At 55.8% G+C, this 16,875-nt stretch overlaps 1 protein-coding gene and 1 long non-coding RNA gene across 4 annotated transcripts in view; both read right to left on the minus strand.

The window, feature by feature from the left end:
* Positions 1 to 10,449, minus strand: part of ROR2 (receptor tyrosine kinase like orphan receptor 2) — a 197,798-nt gene extending 187,349 nt beyond the window's left edge. Inside the window, exon 1 of one of the 3 annotated variants that reach the window (XM_023243262.2) lies at positions 10,118 to 10,449. In XM_023243262.2, coding sequence (XP_023099030.2) covers positions 10,118 to 10,205 — 88 coding nt within the window. In that variant the 5' untranslated portion in view covers positions 10,206 to 10,449. Of the gene's footprint in view, positions 1 to 9,079; positions 9,203 to 10,117 lie in introns of those variants that run through there. The other 2 variants (XM_003995323.5, XR_002737778.2) reach the window with 2 other exon arrangements.
* Positions 10,450 to 15,311: 4,862 nt separating this feature from the next.
* Positions 15,312 to 16,875, minus strand: LOC123381682. Its single transcript, XR_006588989.1, has 2 exons — positions 16,246 to 16,875; positions 15,312 to 15,948 (listed from the first exon to the last, which is right to left on the minus strand). It is a non-coding gene; the product is annotated as an uncharacterized LOC123381682 (long non-coding RNA).

Genomic DNA, 16,875 nt, shown 5'->3' on the forward strand with positions numbered 1-16,875 from the left:
CTTCACGACACTGACCTTTTCTACGCAAAGCCAAGTCTTTCATAAAGTGCCCCTCCAGCTGGGCTTGCTGGTTTGCATCACCATCACACTCAGCTTTTGCAACCCCGAGCTCAGATGCAACCCCAGGGATGCCCTTCGCAGAAGGGTGATGTCTCTCTGCCCGCCCTGGTGGCGTGAGCCTTGATCACCCAGTCGGGGTGACATCCCGTGTCTCCGGTCTTGTCACTAACTGTCCCCTTGCAAGTGAGGGCTCTGGGGGGAAATAACTTTTCCCCAAGAACATTTCCTGCTCCCCACGAAGCATGGCTTCTTTTTAAAAACATTTTCTTAAATGTTCATTTATTTTATGGGAGGAGGAGGGGCAGAGAGAGAGGGAGACACAGAACCCGAAGCGGGCTCCAGGCTCCGAGCTGTCAGCACAGAGCCCGACGCGGGGCTCGAACCCACGAACCGCGAGATCGTGACCTGAGCCTGAGTCGGACGCTTAACGGCCTGAGCCACCCAGGCGTCCCACGCATGGCCTCTTTTAACTAGATTCAGCACTCATTGAGGACTCTTGGCCAAACCCATCTCTACAATTACTGTGGCCAAGAGTGATTCTTCCTACTCACCGCACACGTATGAGTTGGCATTTTGCTGTAAGGAAGTGCCCTCTCTTCCCCCATCCCTTCCATTTATTTATGTAACACAGTGGGTTAAATAGTGTCCCCAAAATTCATATCCTCCTGGAACTTCAAATGTGACCCTATCGAGAAGCAGTCTTTGCAGAAGTAACGAGTGCCGGATCCCGAGACAAAATCATCCTGGACTTAAAGCAGGCCTAAACCCAACGACAGGTGTCCTCACAGGAAGAGGAAGGGACACACACAGTCACAAAGGAAAGGCGGCCACGTGAAAGTGGAAAAAAGAGCAAGCTGATGTGGCCACGAGACAAGGGACCCCGGGAGCCACCGGGGAGCTAGAAGAGACAAAACAGGATCCTCCTTCAGAGACTCCCGAGGGAGGCCGGGCTGCTGACCTTGACCTCTTCATTTTCTATGGACATCTCCATCTTCTAAGTCACCTTGTTTGTGCTCCTCTGTCAGGAGGCCCCGGGGCCCTAACACTCGTATTCAGTTGCTTATTTACTTACCATCAGCGTTGAATCACAGATTGCTATTTTGTTCCATGGAACATCCACCTTCGTTTGAGGCTTAACTTTGTTCCAGATTTGACCACCTGTACTCCTTCGAGTTGGCACCTGCATGTTTCGTATGTCCCCATTATGTCTGATTGCTTACTTTGTATCGCGAGAACTCGCTCCGCGCTCCCGGCTTCTCTTGTATTTCTCCCCATCCTGGCCCCACTGGAATCAGTCATTTCTCCAAAGTATTCCTAGTTCCTTCAATGTGCAACAGAATCTAACAACCAAGACCCACACAAGAAGAGTGCTCATTGCTAATGAGGTGCCAGGACATAACTATTACCTATAGAAAAATACATGTTTTACTAGTTAGGATTTCATAATCTTAACACTCACTATTTTGTGTGTGTGCCGTGGGGGAGGGTTGTTGTGTCTGTGAGTACACGAAATCGTGACTTATACCAGTTTCTCCAATTCTAATCCAACCCCTCTGGGTTCTTCCTTGTCTCCCTCCCTCCCTCCCTCCCTCCCTTCCTTCCTTCCTTCCTTCCTTATTTGCCTGTCCCTCCTTCCACAGTAGGAACCTTAACTACAACACTATCAACACACCTCGTACGAGGAAGGATGTCTGATTTCATACGCAGTTCACACAAAACAGTTTTAGATTAGATCTCACTGTGAAAAATGAACCTAAGAATGCAAGATTTGTTTCCATTTGTTTTGTCTGGTTTTAATCTACACGGAGGATACATAGAGTACTGGGACCACAGTCACCTGATCTAGGTCTCCCGGCTCCTTAGTAGTGTAGTTACGTTGTTCATTTGCAATATACTTGGGTTTATTTACTTGGTTACATTCAGTTTTAGTTTCCTGCCATCTTTAGTGATTTAGTTTTATTTCTTGAACATTAGTACATTAACATGTTCCAAAGTCAAAACTACACAAAAATATATGGGAATAAACTAGGAAGAGAAAGAAACTACCGTGGGGGCTCCTGGGCGGCTCAGTCAGTTGAGCATCAATCAGACTCTTAGTTTTGGTTCAGGTCATGATGAAAATACATAAAAATCCTAATATCATACTGAATAGTGAAAAACAGAAAACTTTTGCTCTAAGATCAGGAACGAAACAAGAGTGTCTGATTTCACCACTTCTATTAAACACAGTATTGGAAGTTCTAGATCAAGCAATTAAGCAAAAACAAACAAAAAAAAAAGAAATAAAAGGCATCCAAAATTGGAAAGAAGTAAACTTATCTCTGTTCACAAATGGCATGACTTTGCTTAAAGATCCAGAAAAAACCTACTTGAGCAACTAAATGAATTCAGCAAACTCACAGGACACAAAATTAACAGGCAAAAATCGGTTGCATTTCTACACAGTAACTAAGAACAATCTTTAAAGGAAATTAAGAAAATATTTCCATGCACCACAGCATCAAAAAGAATAAAATACTTGGAAACATACCTAACCAAGTGGGTAAAAGAGTTGTACACTGAGGGGCACCTGGCTGGCTCAGTCAGTGGAGCGTGGGATTCTTCATCTTGGGGTTGCGAGTTCAAGCCCCACGCTGGGTACAGAAACTACTTAAAAATAAACTCTAAAAAAAAAACGACTTGTTCACTGAAAACTACAAAACATTACTGAGAGAAATTAAAGAAGATCTAAATAAATGGAAAGACATCCCTTGTTTGTGGATTCAAAGACTTGTCAAGATGTCCAGGGTGCCCCAGGGTGCCCAGGGTGGCTCAGTTGGTTGGCCATCTGACTCTTGGTTTTGGCTCAGGTCACGATCTCAGGGTCGTTGGATGGAACCCCATGTCGAGCTCCTCGCTGGCGGTGCAGAGCCCGCTTGGGATTCTCTCTCCCTCTTTCTCTGTCCCTCCCCCACTCATGCAAGCCCTCTCCCTTTCTCTCTCTCTCTCTCTGTCTCTGTCTCAACAACTAAAAACAACTATGGGATTTTTAAAAAATTATTCAGCCTTAAAAAGACATGAGGTACTGAAACATGATGCTACAATGTGAATGAACTTTGAAAGCCCTACACAAAGTGAAAGAAACCCGTTACAAAAAGACAAAGACCGCATAATCCCATTTGTTTGAGGTCCCTACAGTAGTGACCTTCAGAGAGACAGAAAGTGTAATGGTGGGCGCCGGAGGCTGGAAGAAAGGGGAGTCAGGAGTCAGTGTTTAATGGGGACCGTTTCAGTTTGGGGAGAGGAAAAGTTCTGGAGATGGACGGTGGGGATGGGGACACAACAGCGTGAATGTGCTTCCTGCCACCAAACTACACCATTATGAGTGGTTAAAAGGCTCTACTTTCTGCTTATTTTATATTAATTAAAAAATATATATATCTTGGCCGCCTGGGTGGCTCAGTGTCCAACTTCGGCTTAGGTCGTGATCTCGCGGTTCAGGAGTTCAAGCCCCGCGTCGGGCTCTGTGCTGACAGCTTGGAGCCTGGGTCCTTTTTGGTTGTTTGTTTGTTTGTTAAACCAAGCAGATGTACAACTAGCCAGAGCCTGTACCCCACACGCTCGTTACACAGAGCACCCCCCAACTTGTCACCGGCTCCTCCTGTAGACTTATCGCGCTCAATTTTTCACTGTTGCACACTGCTCTGGAGTCGTATCCAATGTTACACCCAGACTATGATATGGTGACTGGGGGTCATTTCACTATGTAGAAGAAAACCCTCCATTTCCAACGGTCATTCCCAAGTGTTCTGCAGGAGTCTGCTGTCCGAGAAAACACAGCACAGCATCCCGTGGGAGGGCTACGGGGTCGATTCCGCACCACGTGTGACCCGGGGGCTGTGCCCGAAAGCTTTCTGCAGCCTGCAGCCCCCTCTCCCTCCGCACGCCCCTCAGGCCACCCATCCGTGGGCTGCTCACGTTCCAGATGGAGCTCGAGCGTCCACACCGAACTCCTCCTCGCCGTACCCCAAATCCCACTCATTCTCCTGTCTGATGCCCGTTGTCTGCCCGGAGCCAAAATGCTGAGTGCAACCCTCCTCCAGACCCCTAAGGGACGACTGGACTTTTCTTCTGCCTCAGTTTCCCCCCAGGAAGCTCCTTATCCAGAGAAAAGGACCAAAGAAAGAAACTTTCCTGGAAGTCCCCCAAAGACTCCAACACCAAGCACCTTGAGTTTTTTTCCTTAAGTTTATTTATTTTTGAGAGAGAAAGCGAGCATGCTGGAACAGGGGAGAGGCAGAGAGAGAGAGAGAGAGAGACACAGAATCCGAAGCAGGCTCCAGGCTCCGAGCTGTCAGCACAGAGCCCAACACGGGGTTCAAACCCACGAACCGGGAGATCCTGACCCGAGCCGAAGTCGGACGCTTCACCGACTGAGCCACCCAGGCGCCCCTAACCCCTCGAGTTTTCATGCACCTCCTTTCTTGGGTACAAACACGACCCCCTCAACCCCCCCAGCGGCTGCCAAATTACCCCTAAGACCCGGCTGCAGCATCCCACCCCTTGCCCCACTCACCCCCCCCCATGTCCTGAACACGTCTGTGAGCGGAGACCCTCACGCTTGACCCCGTGTGATTTCCCCTGCTGCGTGTACGGCACTCTGGCTGCTCCCTCCTGCTGCGGGGCACAGGGCCGGCCCCCCAGGGCTGCCTGGGATCTGGGGTAAGACAGACCTCCGCCAGGGCTGCCCGCCTTTGGGGGTGACCACACATCTTCTGCTCCCTTCGGGGGTCCCTTTGCCAAATCTCGCCGATTCGGTCAGTCTGGACTCTGAGTTTCCCCCCCTCCCTCGTCCTGCCCCCTACAAGTGGCCCTCCCTGTGGGAGACCGCTTCTGCACCTCCCAGCGTGCCAGGCATGGTGCAAGGGGTGGGGGCGACCAGGTAGGCGGGAAGGCGTCCTCGGCCCTGCCCCCGTGCGCGTGCGCAGGGGAATCTGCACCGTGCACACTCGCTCCTCCAGGCGACACGCGTTTCTCGTCTCCTCTTCGAGATCTCCCACTGCAAGATCGATCCCACACTCGGCCCGATTGAACAGTCGTCGCCGCCCCCGTCCTCTGTGCTCTTCGTGGCATGGAAACTGCGGCGCCACCCCTCCCCAACACACACACACGCACACGCGGGTGCACGGTGCACACACGCGCTCACGTAATTCTGTCTAGCCGGTGCCCTGGGAGGCTCCCTGCCTTGGTCCTCACCCACCCGCTGGGCGCCCTCGGGGCAGGACGGCACAGAGCAGGGCCCATCCAGTCCCGGTCTGCCCTTCCGACCCCCCACGGCCAACGAGCAAAACGTAAGCAAACACGGGGGAAGCCCCTCCTCGCTCTGGGCTCTCCCACATGCTCCTGGAGCACGTGACAAACACACAGCCCCTGGACAAAGAGGAGGGACGGGCAGCCCCTCGGCGGTGGCCAACAGCTTCCCGCGGTGATGAAAATGTCCGGTGGGCGCCGGCCCGGGAAATGCAGCCAGTGCGGTGAGGAACGGAGTCTTTCGCTTCACTGTAACCGCAACAGCTCCACGGACCCCGTGGACGGACCCCGTGGCTCCTGTCCCGCACAGCTCCCGTCCCGCACAGCTCCCGTCTGTGGTGAGGGTTTCCTATACTTAACCGCGCGGTGCCCCACCCAGCCGTCCAGGAGGGCGCGGGGCCATGGAAACCAGGAGGCTGGGAGCTCTGGGGACCTGGGGAAAACCCTCCCCCACTCCCCCAGGACTTGAAGAAGCCGCCACATTCTCCCCAGATAACATCTCAAAAGTGACAGAGTACCTCCCGGGGCTTACTCCGACTATTAAAGACACACACACCAGCTCCCACTGGAACCTGAGACTTTCTGGAGGACAAGCCACTTAGCCTAATTAGGCTAAATTTTTCTGTAATTATTTCCTTCCCTTTGGCTTTTGATTTTTTTTTTTGGGGGGGGGGGTTCTTTCCCAGATAGAACTCAAAAAAAAGAGAGAGATTCCCAAACTGGGGCAAACCACACACCAAACACAATTCCCTAATTTTGGAAGCTTTCAGAAAATTCCCAGCATTGTTCGACAATTCCTTGGCCACCCCGTTCATAGGATTTTGAAACAGATCCCACCCCAGATATGATTTATGACCATCTTTCCAACCTGGGGAGCTCCCCCACAAAAGCAAATACATACAGACTGGAAAGAGGCCGGTACCGAACCCCCGCTGGTTGTGGCCCTAATTAAGCGGCAAGAGCGCCTGTGGCTGCAGGATTTTCACTTGCAAACTCAGGAAGCCCTCCCTACACATCAAACTCCCTGCAGCAAACAGCACAGAACCAAAGCACCCAAAGGGTCACCGCAGAGCGATGTTTTCGACAACCGTCCTTTGGACCCCAATCGTCCTCTCGTGAAATTGCTACTGGCCATGCAAAATCCAGACTCACCCAGCAACGTTCCTCCGTAAAGCAAAGCCCCCCTTTGCTTTGAAAGCTTTCGTGCATGACATTCACGGAGGTCACCTGGCAGTCACCACAGGGTCCCCCAAGAAGGAAGTATCTTAATGACAGCCTTCTTTACCAGAATGGAGTCACAGCCCTGAAGAAGGCCCCCCCTGCCCCCTGTAGGGCACAGCAGGGGAAACTGGAAGCTTCCCTTCCCGGCCCTTTGCCACATGGTGACCGCATGGCAGGGGAGGGGGCGGGGCGGACACCTTGGGATCTGCTTTCAGGTTCCCAGGGAATGGACCAAATAAACACCAAAAGGCCTCTGACATCAACGAAAGCTTCAGAAGATGGTTATAAACCCTGGGTGGGGAGTACACTCGCAGCCCAGCCCCGCTCTTTCCCTGGACTCCCACTCGGAATTACAGAATTAGCACTCTCCCAGGGAAACGAGATACAGAGTATACAAATTTCCTGTGCTGCATCAGACTGGCCAGGCTTCTGCAGATCAGGGAAACCAAGCCCTTCACACCCAGCTGCCATTTCAATGATAATAACTTTCCACCTCCTGCCCTCCCCAGGAATGCATTTGAAAGACCAGCCACCTCTCCAGCTGATAACTGGCCTCAGAAATCCCCCCGCAGAGGATTCATCTTCCCTACCTGTCAGAAGGCCTGTGGCCCCACCACATTTCTATCCCACTGATGGCTCCGGAAAAGATTCCGAAGGAAAAAGTCGTGTCAAACCCAGGCTCTGCCAGGCTTAAACGTCTGAGGTTAAACCAAGACTAACCCTTCAACGGGAAGCGAGTAATTCACTGCAAATCACTCCATCAGAGGAAAGTAACATACAAACACCAAGGAAGGCTGTGCTTTGACCGACAACGGGGAAAAAGGGTTAACAATAAAGACAGAAAGGTTTTTCACACTGCCTCCTCAATCTGCAAATCACTGTCCCCCAAAACTATCCCAGTAAGCACGTTTTTAAACCCGGGGGGGGGGGGTTGTTTGTTTTTTGGTTTTTGTTTTTGAACCCAAAACACTAAGCGCAAAATTCTGGTCCGTTTTCTAACTGTGACTTACTTTACTAATTGAAAGTTCAGCCTCGTGGACTGGAGCCCCCGTGGGCACCCAACGCCATTTCTGGGAACACTTCAGGACAACAGCTTACAGCGGGACGCCCCTCAGGATCGGTGGTGTCGCGGGTCTCAGGGTAGCCCGGGTAGCCTTCAGGATTTAGCAGACACCAGGGTTAAACTCACTATTCAATATCGAAACATTTCAAATGTGTGCGTCTTTGCTCAGTACTCAGCCATAATAAGAAAAACATGTTGCCTTACTATATACAGGAAAACTTTTCTTTTTCCAAAGTCTTCTTACTCAAGATGTGTTCACTTGCTTACTTCCAAACGGACTGCTATCATTTATTACGACCATCTCTCCAGGGATCCGAGGCCAGAAATCAACGCTGCACTATCAAAATGGGGGAAAGGAGAGCCCCCAAACTGTCCCTCCCAGTCGATCCTACCTAGGCGGGGTACACAGTCCATCAGGTGTTTGTCTCCTTAGGAAACAGAGCCTTCTAGAAAAACGCAGAAGAAGCACTTATAAATCCTCCCACAATAACCTTTCCAAGTTTTTCCATAGTAACATGATTTGTGTATAAAATACACCCAAATTACAAGGATTCCTCTTCATAGCAGAAAAGACTCCAAACACCCAAATCTCCTGTAATCACTAAAGTGCATTCATATTTGGAGTACGAATGGTCATATTTGAATCCCAGAAGGAGAAGGAGGGGGAGGAACAGCTTTCCCACTCCCTCCCTGTACAGAGATTACTAGTTCCCTGGAAGAAGAAAGTTACCTCCACACAGGGTTCAAAAGTTAAGCAGAATGACACAGGACTGCTTTCTTCCTCAGAGACGGTCTGAAAGTCGACTGGAAAGGACAGCAATGTTTAAACTACTGCGCTAAAAAAACGCGAGCAACTTTCCTGTTGTCGTTCCAAGAGCCGATCTGGGCAACAGACGGGTCACCCTCCCTCGAAGCTCCCAGCTCCCACGCCACCCTACCCCACCCTCCGCACAGGCCGCAGCCGCAGGTCGGCCCAGCGGAGTCGTGCAGGACAAGTGACCCCCGCGCGCCCACCGCGCCAGCGCTGCGCCACCGCGCGTCCAGGCTCCGCTTTAAGCCCCTCCCGCCCCCCTCCCAACAGCGCAGCAAACGGGTCGCCCGACTCTTAAAGGGGAGGGGGACTCCTGCGGGGAGGAGGGCTGCAGAAATCCACAGGGATGTTGTGCGAATCGCCCAGACCGACTTCGAATATGCTTTACTCACCACCGCACCGTGCACCCGGGGAGGTTTATGCTTTGAGGGACAGCGACGGAATGAATGCAAACCCCCTGCCCAAATCCAGTAACCAGAAATGTCTGACGTAATCAGCATCTGCTTAAACCCAGACGACCCCCAGAAAGGCTGCCCAGCATTGCCGGTTCTGCAGACAGGTCCCCGGAGCGGGCAGCTGGCAGCAAGACGCGGGAAGAGCTGAGCCCCCTTGCGCGACAGTCCCTTAGCTCTCACCTGCCCGCAGGAATACGCGGAGTGGTGCACGGTGCAAGAGGCGGGCGACTCCGAATCCCTCTTACGAGTAAGGGAGCGGCTCACACATTTCTGGGGCTGGAAGCGAACCTCCTCGGCCTCCAAGCCTCCCGCCAGGAGGCACCGCCGCCCTCCCCCACCCCGGCAGGGTGCCCGGAATTCGGCCGCCGCGCGCAGGCCGGAGGTGCCGGGGGGTCCGGACGGCGTGGGCGAGCGCCGCCTCCTTGGGCTCCCCGGGGGGTGCCCCCCGGCTCCCTCCGCACCGCGGCAGTTCCTACGCGCCCCGGGGCCCGCGCAGACAAGCCCGCGCAGCGCCCCCCACCCCCACCCCTCCGGGGGCAACGTGTGCCCCTCCAGGAAAACGCCACCAGGAACCTGGGCCAGACCCTCCAGCCGCATGCCTGGTCCCGGGTCTCGGGGCGCCGCCCCAGCAGCCGAAAGGCCGCCCGGCGACCCCCGACCCCAAGCAGGAAACGCCACTCGGCTACCTCCCGGGAGCCGAGGAGGGGGGTTTCGGGGCCAACAAAAGGGAAGCCAAAGTCCTCTTCGACCGGGCGGCGGGGTCGGGAGCCCCCTCCCCCGGGCCCCGCCCGATCGCGGCGCCGGCCCCGCTTGGGGGGCTCGGGCTCCGAGGGGGAGCGGGGGCCGGGGAGCCCTGCAGGGGAAACCCGGGAGGGCGAGGTCCGAGACGAGATCCTGAGAACCAGAGACAGGTCTGCGGACCCAGGCCCGGGCCGCATTCACACTCACGACCCTCGCAGACCCCCGGCCGGGGGCTTCCCCGCCGGCACCGCCTGCCCGCGCGCCCGGCCTCTGGAAACACTTAGCCGTCCCCTGAGCGCGCCTCCCTGGAAGCAGCCCCCGGCGGCGGGGCGCGGGGCCGAGGCGGGCCGGGCGCGGAGGGACCCTAGGCGGCGCCCCTGGCTCGGGAGGGCGGCCCGGGGCGGCACAGGCTCGGAGGCACAGACCCGGGAGCACCGAGGGGACGCGCCGGGGCGGGCGCGGGGCGGCGAGTCCTACCTGAGGTCCGGGGCACGCAGAGCAGGAGCGCGGCGGCCACCCAGACGGCTGGGGCGCACAGTGGCGGCAGCGCGGAACCCCGGGCCATGCCGCGGGCCGAGGGGACCGGGGCGCGGGGGGCCGGCGGGGCGCGGGGGGGCCGGGCGCCACCACCCCTGTGGGCCGCGCGTCCGCTGCCCTTCCTCCCGGGCGCGGCGCGAGTCGGTCCCTTTCGAGGAACTCCTCGTCTTTCTCACGTCCCGGCCCGAATGCGCCTCTCGGCTCCCGGCGCGGCGCGGGCTGGCTGCGAGGCTCCGGGGCGCGGGCTGGGCGTCCCGCCGGCCGCCGGGACGAGCGCGGGGGGCGGACCGCGGGCGCGCAGGAGGCAGGGTCCCCGGCTCGCCCGCCCCGATGGGCAGAGCAGGGCCGGCGCCGGCGCCCCCTGCCGGAGGGACGCGCCCGCGGCGGGCGGGGCGCGCGGGAAGCGGGGGGCCGGCACCAGGGGCCGCCGCTCCGTCCCGGGGCTGGCCTCCCGCGCGCGCCTTCGGGACGCTCGGACGCCAAGGTGCGCCCTGGGGGCGCCCCGCCGGCCCGGGCCGCGGCAGCCGTCGCCGCAGAGGCGCCCCGGGCAGCTGGCATCTAGCTTCAGGGGGCGGGGCCCCCGGGGGCCTGGTCACAAATCAGTAACTCGGGACCACACTGCTCCCCGCCAGGCCCACCGGGGCAGATACGACAGCCACCCGGTCCCAGAAACCAGCCGTGCGGGAGGAAGAGAGGCGAGTGCATGCAGAAGCGACACGTTCCAGGAAAGGAACGGGCCAGGCCGCGTCCCCGCCGGCGCCTCCCGCTGCGCGGTGGGGACGACCGCGTCTCTCCAAAACGCTCAGAAACCCGGTGGCGGTAGAGCTGCGTAGAGGCAGCGCGATGCTATCTGAAGCCACCGTGGCTTTTGGTTTACTGTTAAAAGCAAATTGTGTAATTTTACCCATTAAAGGCAGAACACTATTTGTTCTCTGCAGAGCCCCAGAACATGCAGAAGTAATTTGCTTCACTTGTAAAAGACATTTTGAATGCAATTCAAATAGCATATTTTCTTGCTTATTCTTGGTTTTGCCTAACACATGCCAAGCAAGGTCTGGAATTGGAAAGCCTGACCCTCCTGTTTGTAACTTAGGAATTTTCTTTGTTTTTGCTCTCTTGGAGAAAGGATTTGGAACCGCCAGCCAGCGTCTCGGTTGTTTGTTTTGTGAGATTTATCTTTTAACTGATTATCGAGCAGTGTGTTTGGCGTTTTTTGCTCAAGCGCCATTTCCTGCTGGTTGGGGTGAATTAGGGAGAGCCCCGGCCTCGGGTGCCAGAGCCCCAGGCGGCTGAGCTTGCCCCCTACTCCCGCCCCACCCCCGGAATCGCCCGCTCACCGCCTCACACATGGCAGGAAATAAAAGTTCTCTTGCTGTGATCTGCTCACAACATGGCCGAGCCCGCCCCAGCGGCGCGCTGCCCCTGGTAAAATGATTTAGGCCTCCCTCCCTCGCACTGTCTCCGCCGAATCTGCTCGCAGTAATAGCCCACACACTTCTCTTTCCTCATGCACGTTGGAGGGGCTGTGCCCGTGCCTGGCCAGGGGGGCTGCCGGCTGGTGCAGGCAGCCTGAGCTGTCTGTCCGTCTGTCTGAGCTGCAGACAGCTCTCCCAAATGCTGTTTGAGGACGGCCAGGTCTTTATCTGTGGGCTTTTCCTCACTTTTCTTCCCCTGGGGGGGGGGGGGGCGCTCAAGGATGCTTTAAGAGTAAATAAGGCTTTAAGAGTTGGTCCTGAAGCACTTAGTTCCAGACCCTTCCGTCCTGGATCTGGTGGGAACCACACAGGGAAGGCGGAGAAGGGTCCTGTGAGCCTGGCCCTCAAAGACGGGTCCATAGCAAAGCTTTGTCCTGTCGGGGGATCTGCGTTCCTCTCGCTTTCTTTCTGCTGGGTAGGCTTGAGGGTGTAGTTCCAGAACTACCCGGTCGGTCAGCAGCTCCGCCACTGACTTTTGGTGTGAACTTTGGGGAAATGACCTGATCACGCTTCAGCCCCTCATCTGCGTGCAATGTTCACATGCCTAGGCGCCCCACACACCTGACCTGAGAGTTTAAAACAGCAACGTGTATTTTTGCTGACAGTTCCTTGGGTGGAGTCAGAAATGTGGGTTATGTCACATATGATTTCTTCAAGATTTGTAAAAATTATCTTTCCGGCATTTCTTTCTCCAAAGTTCCCCTACCTATAACTCTGGCCTGCTCCCTCCTCGTCCCCCCCCTCGCTCCCTCCTTGCTACCCTCTCTATAGGTTCAGCACCTACAGGAATAAATGCAATAAGTCTACCTTTATAAATGGGGGGGGGGGGGAGTCAAAATGTATGCTTTCTAAGCAGCAGAACGTGGCTTAGATCCCAAGCCAAATTGTTCCCTCCAACCTGTACTAGTTATTGGTTGCTGCATGACTAATCACCCCGACCCTAACAGCCGGATACAGTAAGCCTTTATGGTTTCACTGGTTTCTACGGGTCAAGAATTCAGGTCTGGGTCAGGGTCGGTCAGTGCTGCATCGTCTGACGGATTCCCTGAGACCAGAGGGTGCTCCCAAGGCAGCTTGCTCACGCGCCTGGCAAGTTAGCGCTGCGTGTGGGTGGGGTCCCCATCCCTTGCCACGTGGATCTCTGCGGGGCTCCCTGAGCACCCTCCCAGCGTGGCAGCTGGTCAGCTGTCTTACACCCCCAGAGTAAGAGCCAGGCGGCAGCTGCAGCGTCTTCTAAGTCTCGGAAGTCAGTCGGACATGTCCGCAGCATTGGTGTCATGGGCCGCCCTCTTCGTTGTAGGAGGAAACCGCGTGGGGGTGTGTCCACCAGGAGGCTGACTGCCACACCTCCCAGACGGAACACAGCCATGCTGTCCTCAGGACAGGCAGCGGGAAAGAGGAGGAGGAAACGCGCGTGGTGTGCCAGCGAGAGCAGCAGGAAGCCACCGGGCCCCCCTGCAAGACCGTGAGTGGGGAGCCATGCAGGTGTCTGAAGGAAAACACTTAGGTGCAGTGGCGGGCCAGTGTGAAGGCTTTGAGGCAAAGGATTCCTGGGGTATCAGCCTGTTGGCCATTTGTATACCTTCTCGTGTGAAATGTCTGTTTCAATCTTTTGCTCATCGCCTAACTGGGTTATAGATCTCCTTAGTTTTGAGTTTTAACAGTTCTTTATGTGCTCTGGATAGAAGCTCGTTCTAGTAAAGATACAGGTAACGTTTTCCCCCAACCTCCAGTTTGTCCTTTAGTGGTTTTTAACAGTGCCTTTTCGTAAGCAGTGCTTTCTCATGTTGATGAAATCAATTTACCGGTTTTGTCTTTTCCAAGTAATGCTTTTTGAGTACCAGGAAATGCTAGATCAGACCAAAAAAAAAAAAAAAAAAAAAGGATCTGGGGTGTCAGAGTATAGCAAACGTCCCTGCACGGATGTGAAAAGTGGGGGGCTCTGTTCACAGCCTCTGCCTGCTGGGCTTTTGCGGGAATACAGGCAGACCAGTGCCGGGGGTGGGTGGGTGGTCCTCACGTGCTCATTTCTGCGCCGGCTGGGAAATCGCCGCGCGAATTGTATTCTTGTACAACTGTGAATTGTGTTCGTGTGCTCTACCAGTAGCCGGCAACGCAGAAGTCCAAGCAGGGACGGGACGGCTGCATTTCCCCACCCTCCTGGCCAGCCCGGCTTCAAGGCCCACCCCCCCTCCCCTCGAGCCGCACAAACACTCTGGCCAAGGTCAGCTGGGACCCCCGAGTACGAAAACCAAGGAGGTCTCTGTCTCTCGCTCGGCCCCTCTGCAGCACGTGGTCCTAGACCACTCCTTCCTGAGAGCACGCACCTCCCCTCGGCTCCCTGACACCGAGGACCCCCAGCTCCAATGCTGCTTCTTTAGATGTTTCTCCTTGTTCTGCACTTGGCCGTTAGGCTGGCCACGGTCTCCCCCGAGCCCGTGGCCTCCGCTGACGTCCATCTGCAAACTGAACCCTCGCCCTCACCTCCAGACCTATGTTTGGCGTCTCTACTTGGCTGCCCCAGGGGCGCCTCAAACTCAAGTTATCCAAACTTGAACTCCTTTTTTTTTTAACGTCTATTTATTTTGAGAGACAAAGAGCGAGCGAGCAGGTGGGAGTGGGGGGGGGGGGGCAGAGGGGAAGAGAGAGAGACAGAGAGACACAGAGAGAGAATCCCAAGCAAGCTCCATGCACAGAGCCCGCTGCCAGGCTCGATCCCATGAACCATGAGGTCATGACCTGAGCCGAGATCAAGAATCGGATGCTTAACCGAATGAGCCAGCCTGGTGCCCCCGAACTTGAGCGCCTGATCTACACGCCCTGCTGCACCCTGAACCCTGCCTGAAACCTAAACTTTTTCCTAATCTTTTTCCTAATTTCCCTCCGTCACCCACCGTCCATGGAGCCCCACGAGACACAAACCCGGCCCCACCCTTGACCCTTCCCTCTCCCTGTACGTCCACCCCATGGCCGTGTCTGGTTGCTTTTACCTCCTGGATGCCTCCTGCCTACTGTCCTCTGTCCCCAGTGCCGTCATCCGAACTCAGGATGACATCATCGCTTGCCCAGTTAAGAGCCTCTGTCCCAATCTCCCCGCTTCCTCCATCACCCAGCTCCAACAGGCTCTCCCCACCGCCATAAAAAGATCTTTCAAACCCAGGTCTAACTACCCTCTGCTGTCTCTTCCTCAAGGACACCTCCCTGATCACCGTCACCCCAGGAGAGTGAGTCTGGAACCCCACCCGGAGGCGCGTATCACAGTTGTGATCGAACCCGTGTGTTTCGAGTGTACTTGAACTAGGTCCGTTTTCCCTACTGACCTGAAGCGGCCCTGAGTGACTCTGCCCTAAGAAAAGGGCCGGGGTGCGCTCGCCAGCCCCCGGGGTGCGGTGACGCCACACGCGGAGGGGATGGAGGGAGGGAAGCGGAAAACGCCGTGTTCAACTCGTTTTTAGGACGAACCCAACGCGTTCTTTCATTTGCCAGTCCACCGCCTTCCCTCGCGGGGGCGAGTCTTTACGACACGACGCCAACAGGTTTTCCAGTTCACGCTGCGCGACCGGGTGTATTTTTGATAGGCTTGCCGCCAAGTTACACACCCGTCCAAAACGACGGTGGTTTTGCAAAATCAGTTTTGTCTCAAACCACGCATGTCTGCGGACGGTTGAAATCGGCTTTCTTGTTCCTCCAAATGCAGACCCAGACACAATGAAACCAAGGGTCCAGTTTGCACCACACTACAAACTTCCGAAGCTCACAGAGCTGGAGCGCGACCCTTATAACAGACAAAGCTTGTCTTCAATTTCCAATCTTTACGTCAAGACGTGGGGGCAGCAGAAAGGCGCTGGCAGGAAGTACCTTTCTGTGTAGTTCACCACTTTGCACCAAGCGGACCCCCCACCCCCGGCCGGGGGTCATCCCGAGGAGGCCCCACGACTGGCTGAGGGGCTCGTCTTAACCTCTCCAGGACGAAGAGAACCGCTCTCCTCTCCTCCGACAGCAAGTACACGGCGTCTCCTCCAACGTCAGTTTTCCAAAGAGCAACCGGGGGCCCTCAACTTAACCCTTTTCTGACGCTGGCCACCCACAGTTAGCACCAGACTCCACGGGTTAAGGGCTCAGTCCCACAAGACGCCCGCCTGCACATCAGAAGCCAGTCTCAAGTCTCAGGGGCCCCGGGCGCCCACGCTTCTGTCCCACTTGGCCGCGAAACCGGGGTTCGCACAAAGCTGTTCAGGAGCCCTCGAACAGTCACCTCAGTAGCACGCACTCAGGTGTAGTTGAGAGAGGCTGGCTCTGAAAAACAAAAGATACTCATGACTCAGGAGATGCCAAGGGCATTAGGAACTGTGAGCCAGGAGCCTGGAAACGGGAAGCAGGTTCTTTTCAGATACTGTGTATTAATGAAATACATTAATTAATGATTAATTAATACAATAAATACAATAAATTAATGATGAGGTCATCAGGGTGGGCCCTAACCCACTATGACTGTATCCTTCTAGAAAGGAAAATATTGGACGCGGACAGACGTGTAGAGAGGGCAGGCACCAGGGAAGATGGGAGGGACGTTGCCACGAGACACAGAACAACCAGAAGCTAGGAGACGCCAGGCCTGGAACAGATGCGTGTTGTGCTTTCGGAGGGAACCTGGTCCGGCGGACGCCTTGATCACACATTTCCAGCCTCCGGATCTGCGAGGCCATAATGCTCGTTGTTGAAGCCTCCTGGTCTGGGCACTTTGCTCCGGCAGCCCCAGGACATCCCCGCGATGCAACAAAGGGACGCAGGCCCGAGGTCGCCCTTTCCGATTACTTACTGTTGACTGTAAAATTATCACACACAACACAAGAGGGCCCCGTGTAAAACTGCCTAACCCAGATGACGTCCACGCAGACGCACGTTCCCTCGTGTGATGGGAAGGCCTCGGGGCCTTTGGCACCAGGAGGGAGTGAGGGCTGGCGCCGTGATCGCCGCGACCGCATCACCGGGTTCACTCGGAGGACCCTCGTCCCAGCGAGATCCAGAGCTTCCGGGAAGGGCGTGGCCTTCCAGGTTTACGTGCGTAGAGCGACAGCCTCACGCAGGGAGGCGTGGCTTCATCCTCAGCAAAGCCGGGCATGCCGGCCCCAGACGGGTGTTCGAGGCCCCCCAGCCCCTCCCGCAGATGCCACGCATCCAACGGAGACGCGGACGAGGCCACCCTGGGACCCCGCCGCTGCG

This window comes from Felis catus, chromosome D4, assembly GCF_018350175.1.
Source record: "Felis catus isolate Fca126 chromosome D4, F.catus_Fca126_mat1.0, whole genome shotgun sequence".
Lineage (NCBI taxonomy): Eukaryota > Metazoa > Chordata > Mammalia > Carnivora > Felidae > Felis > Felis catus.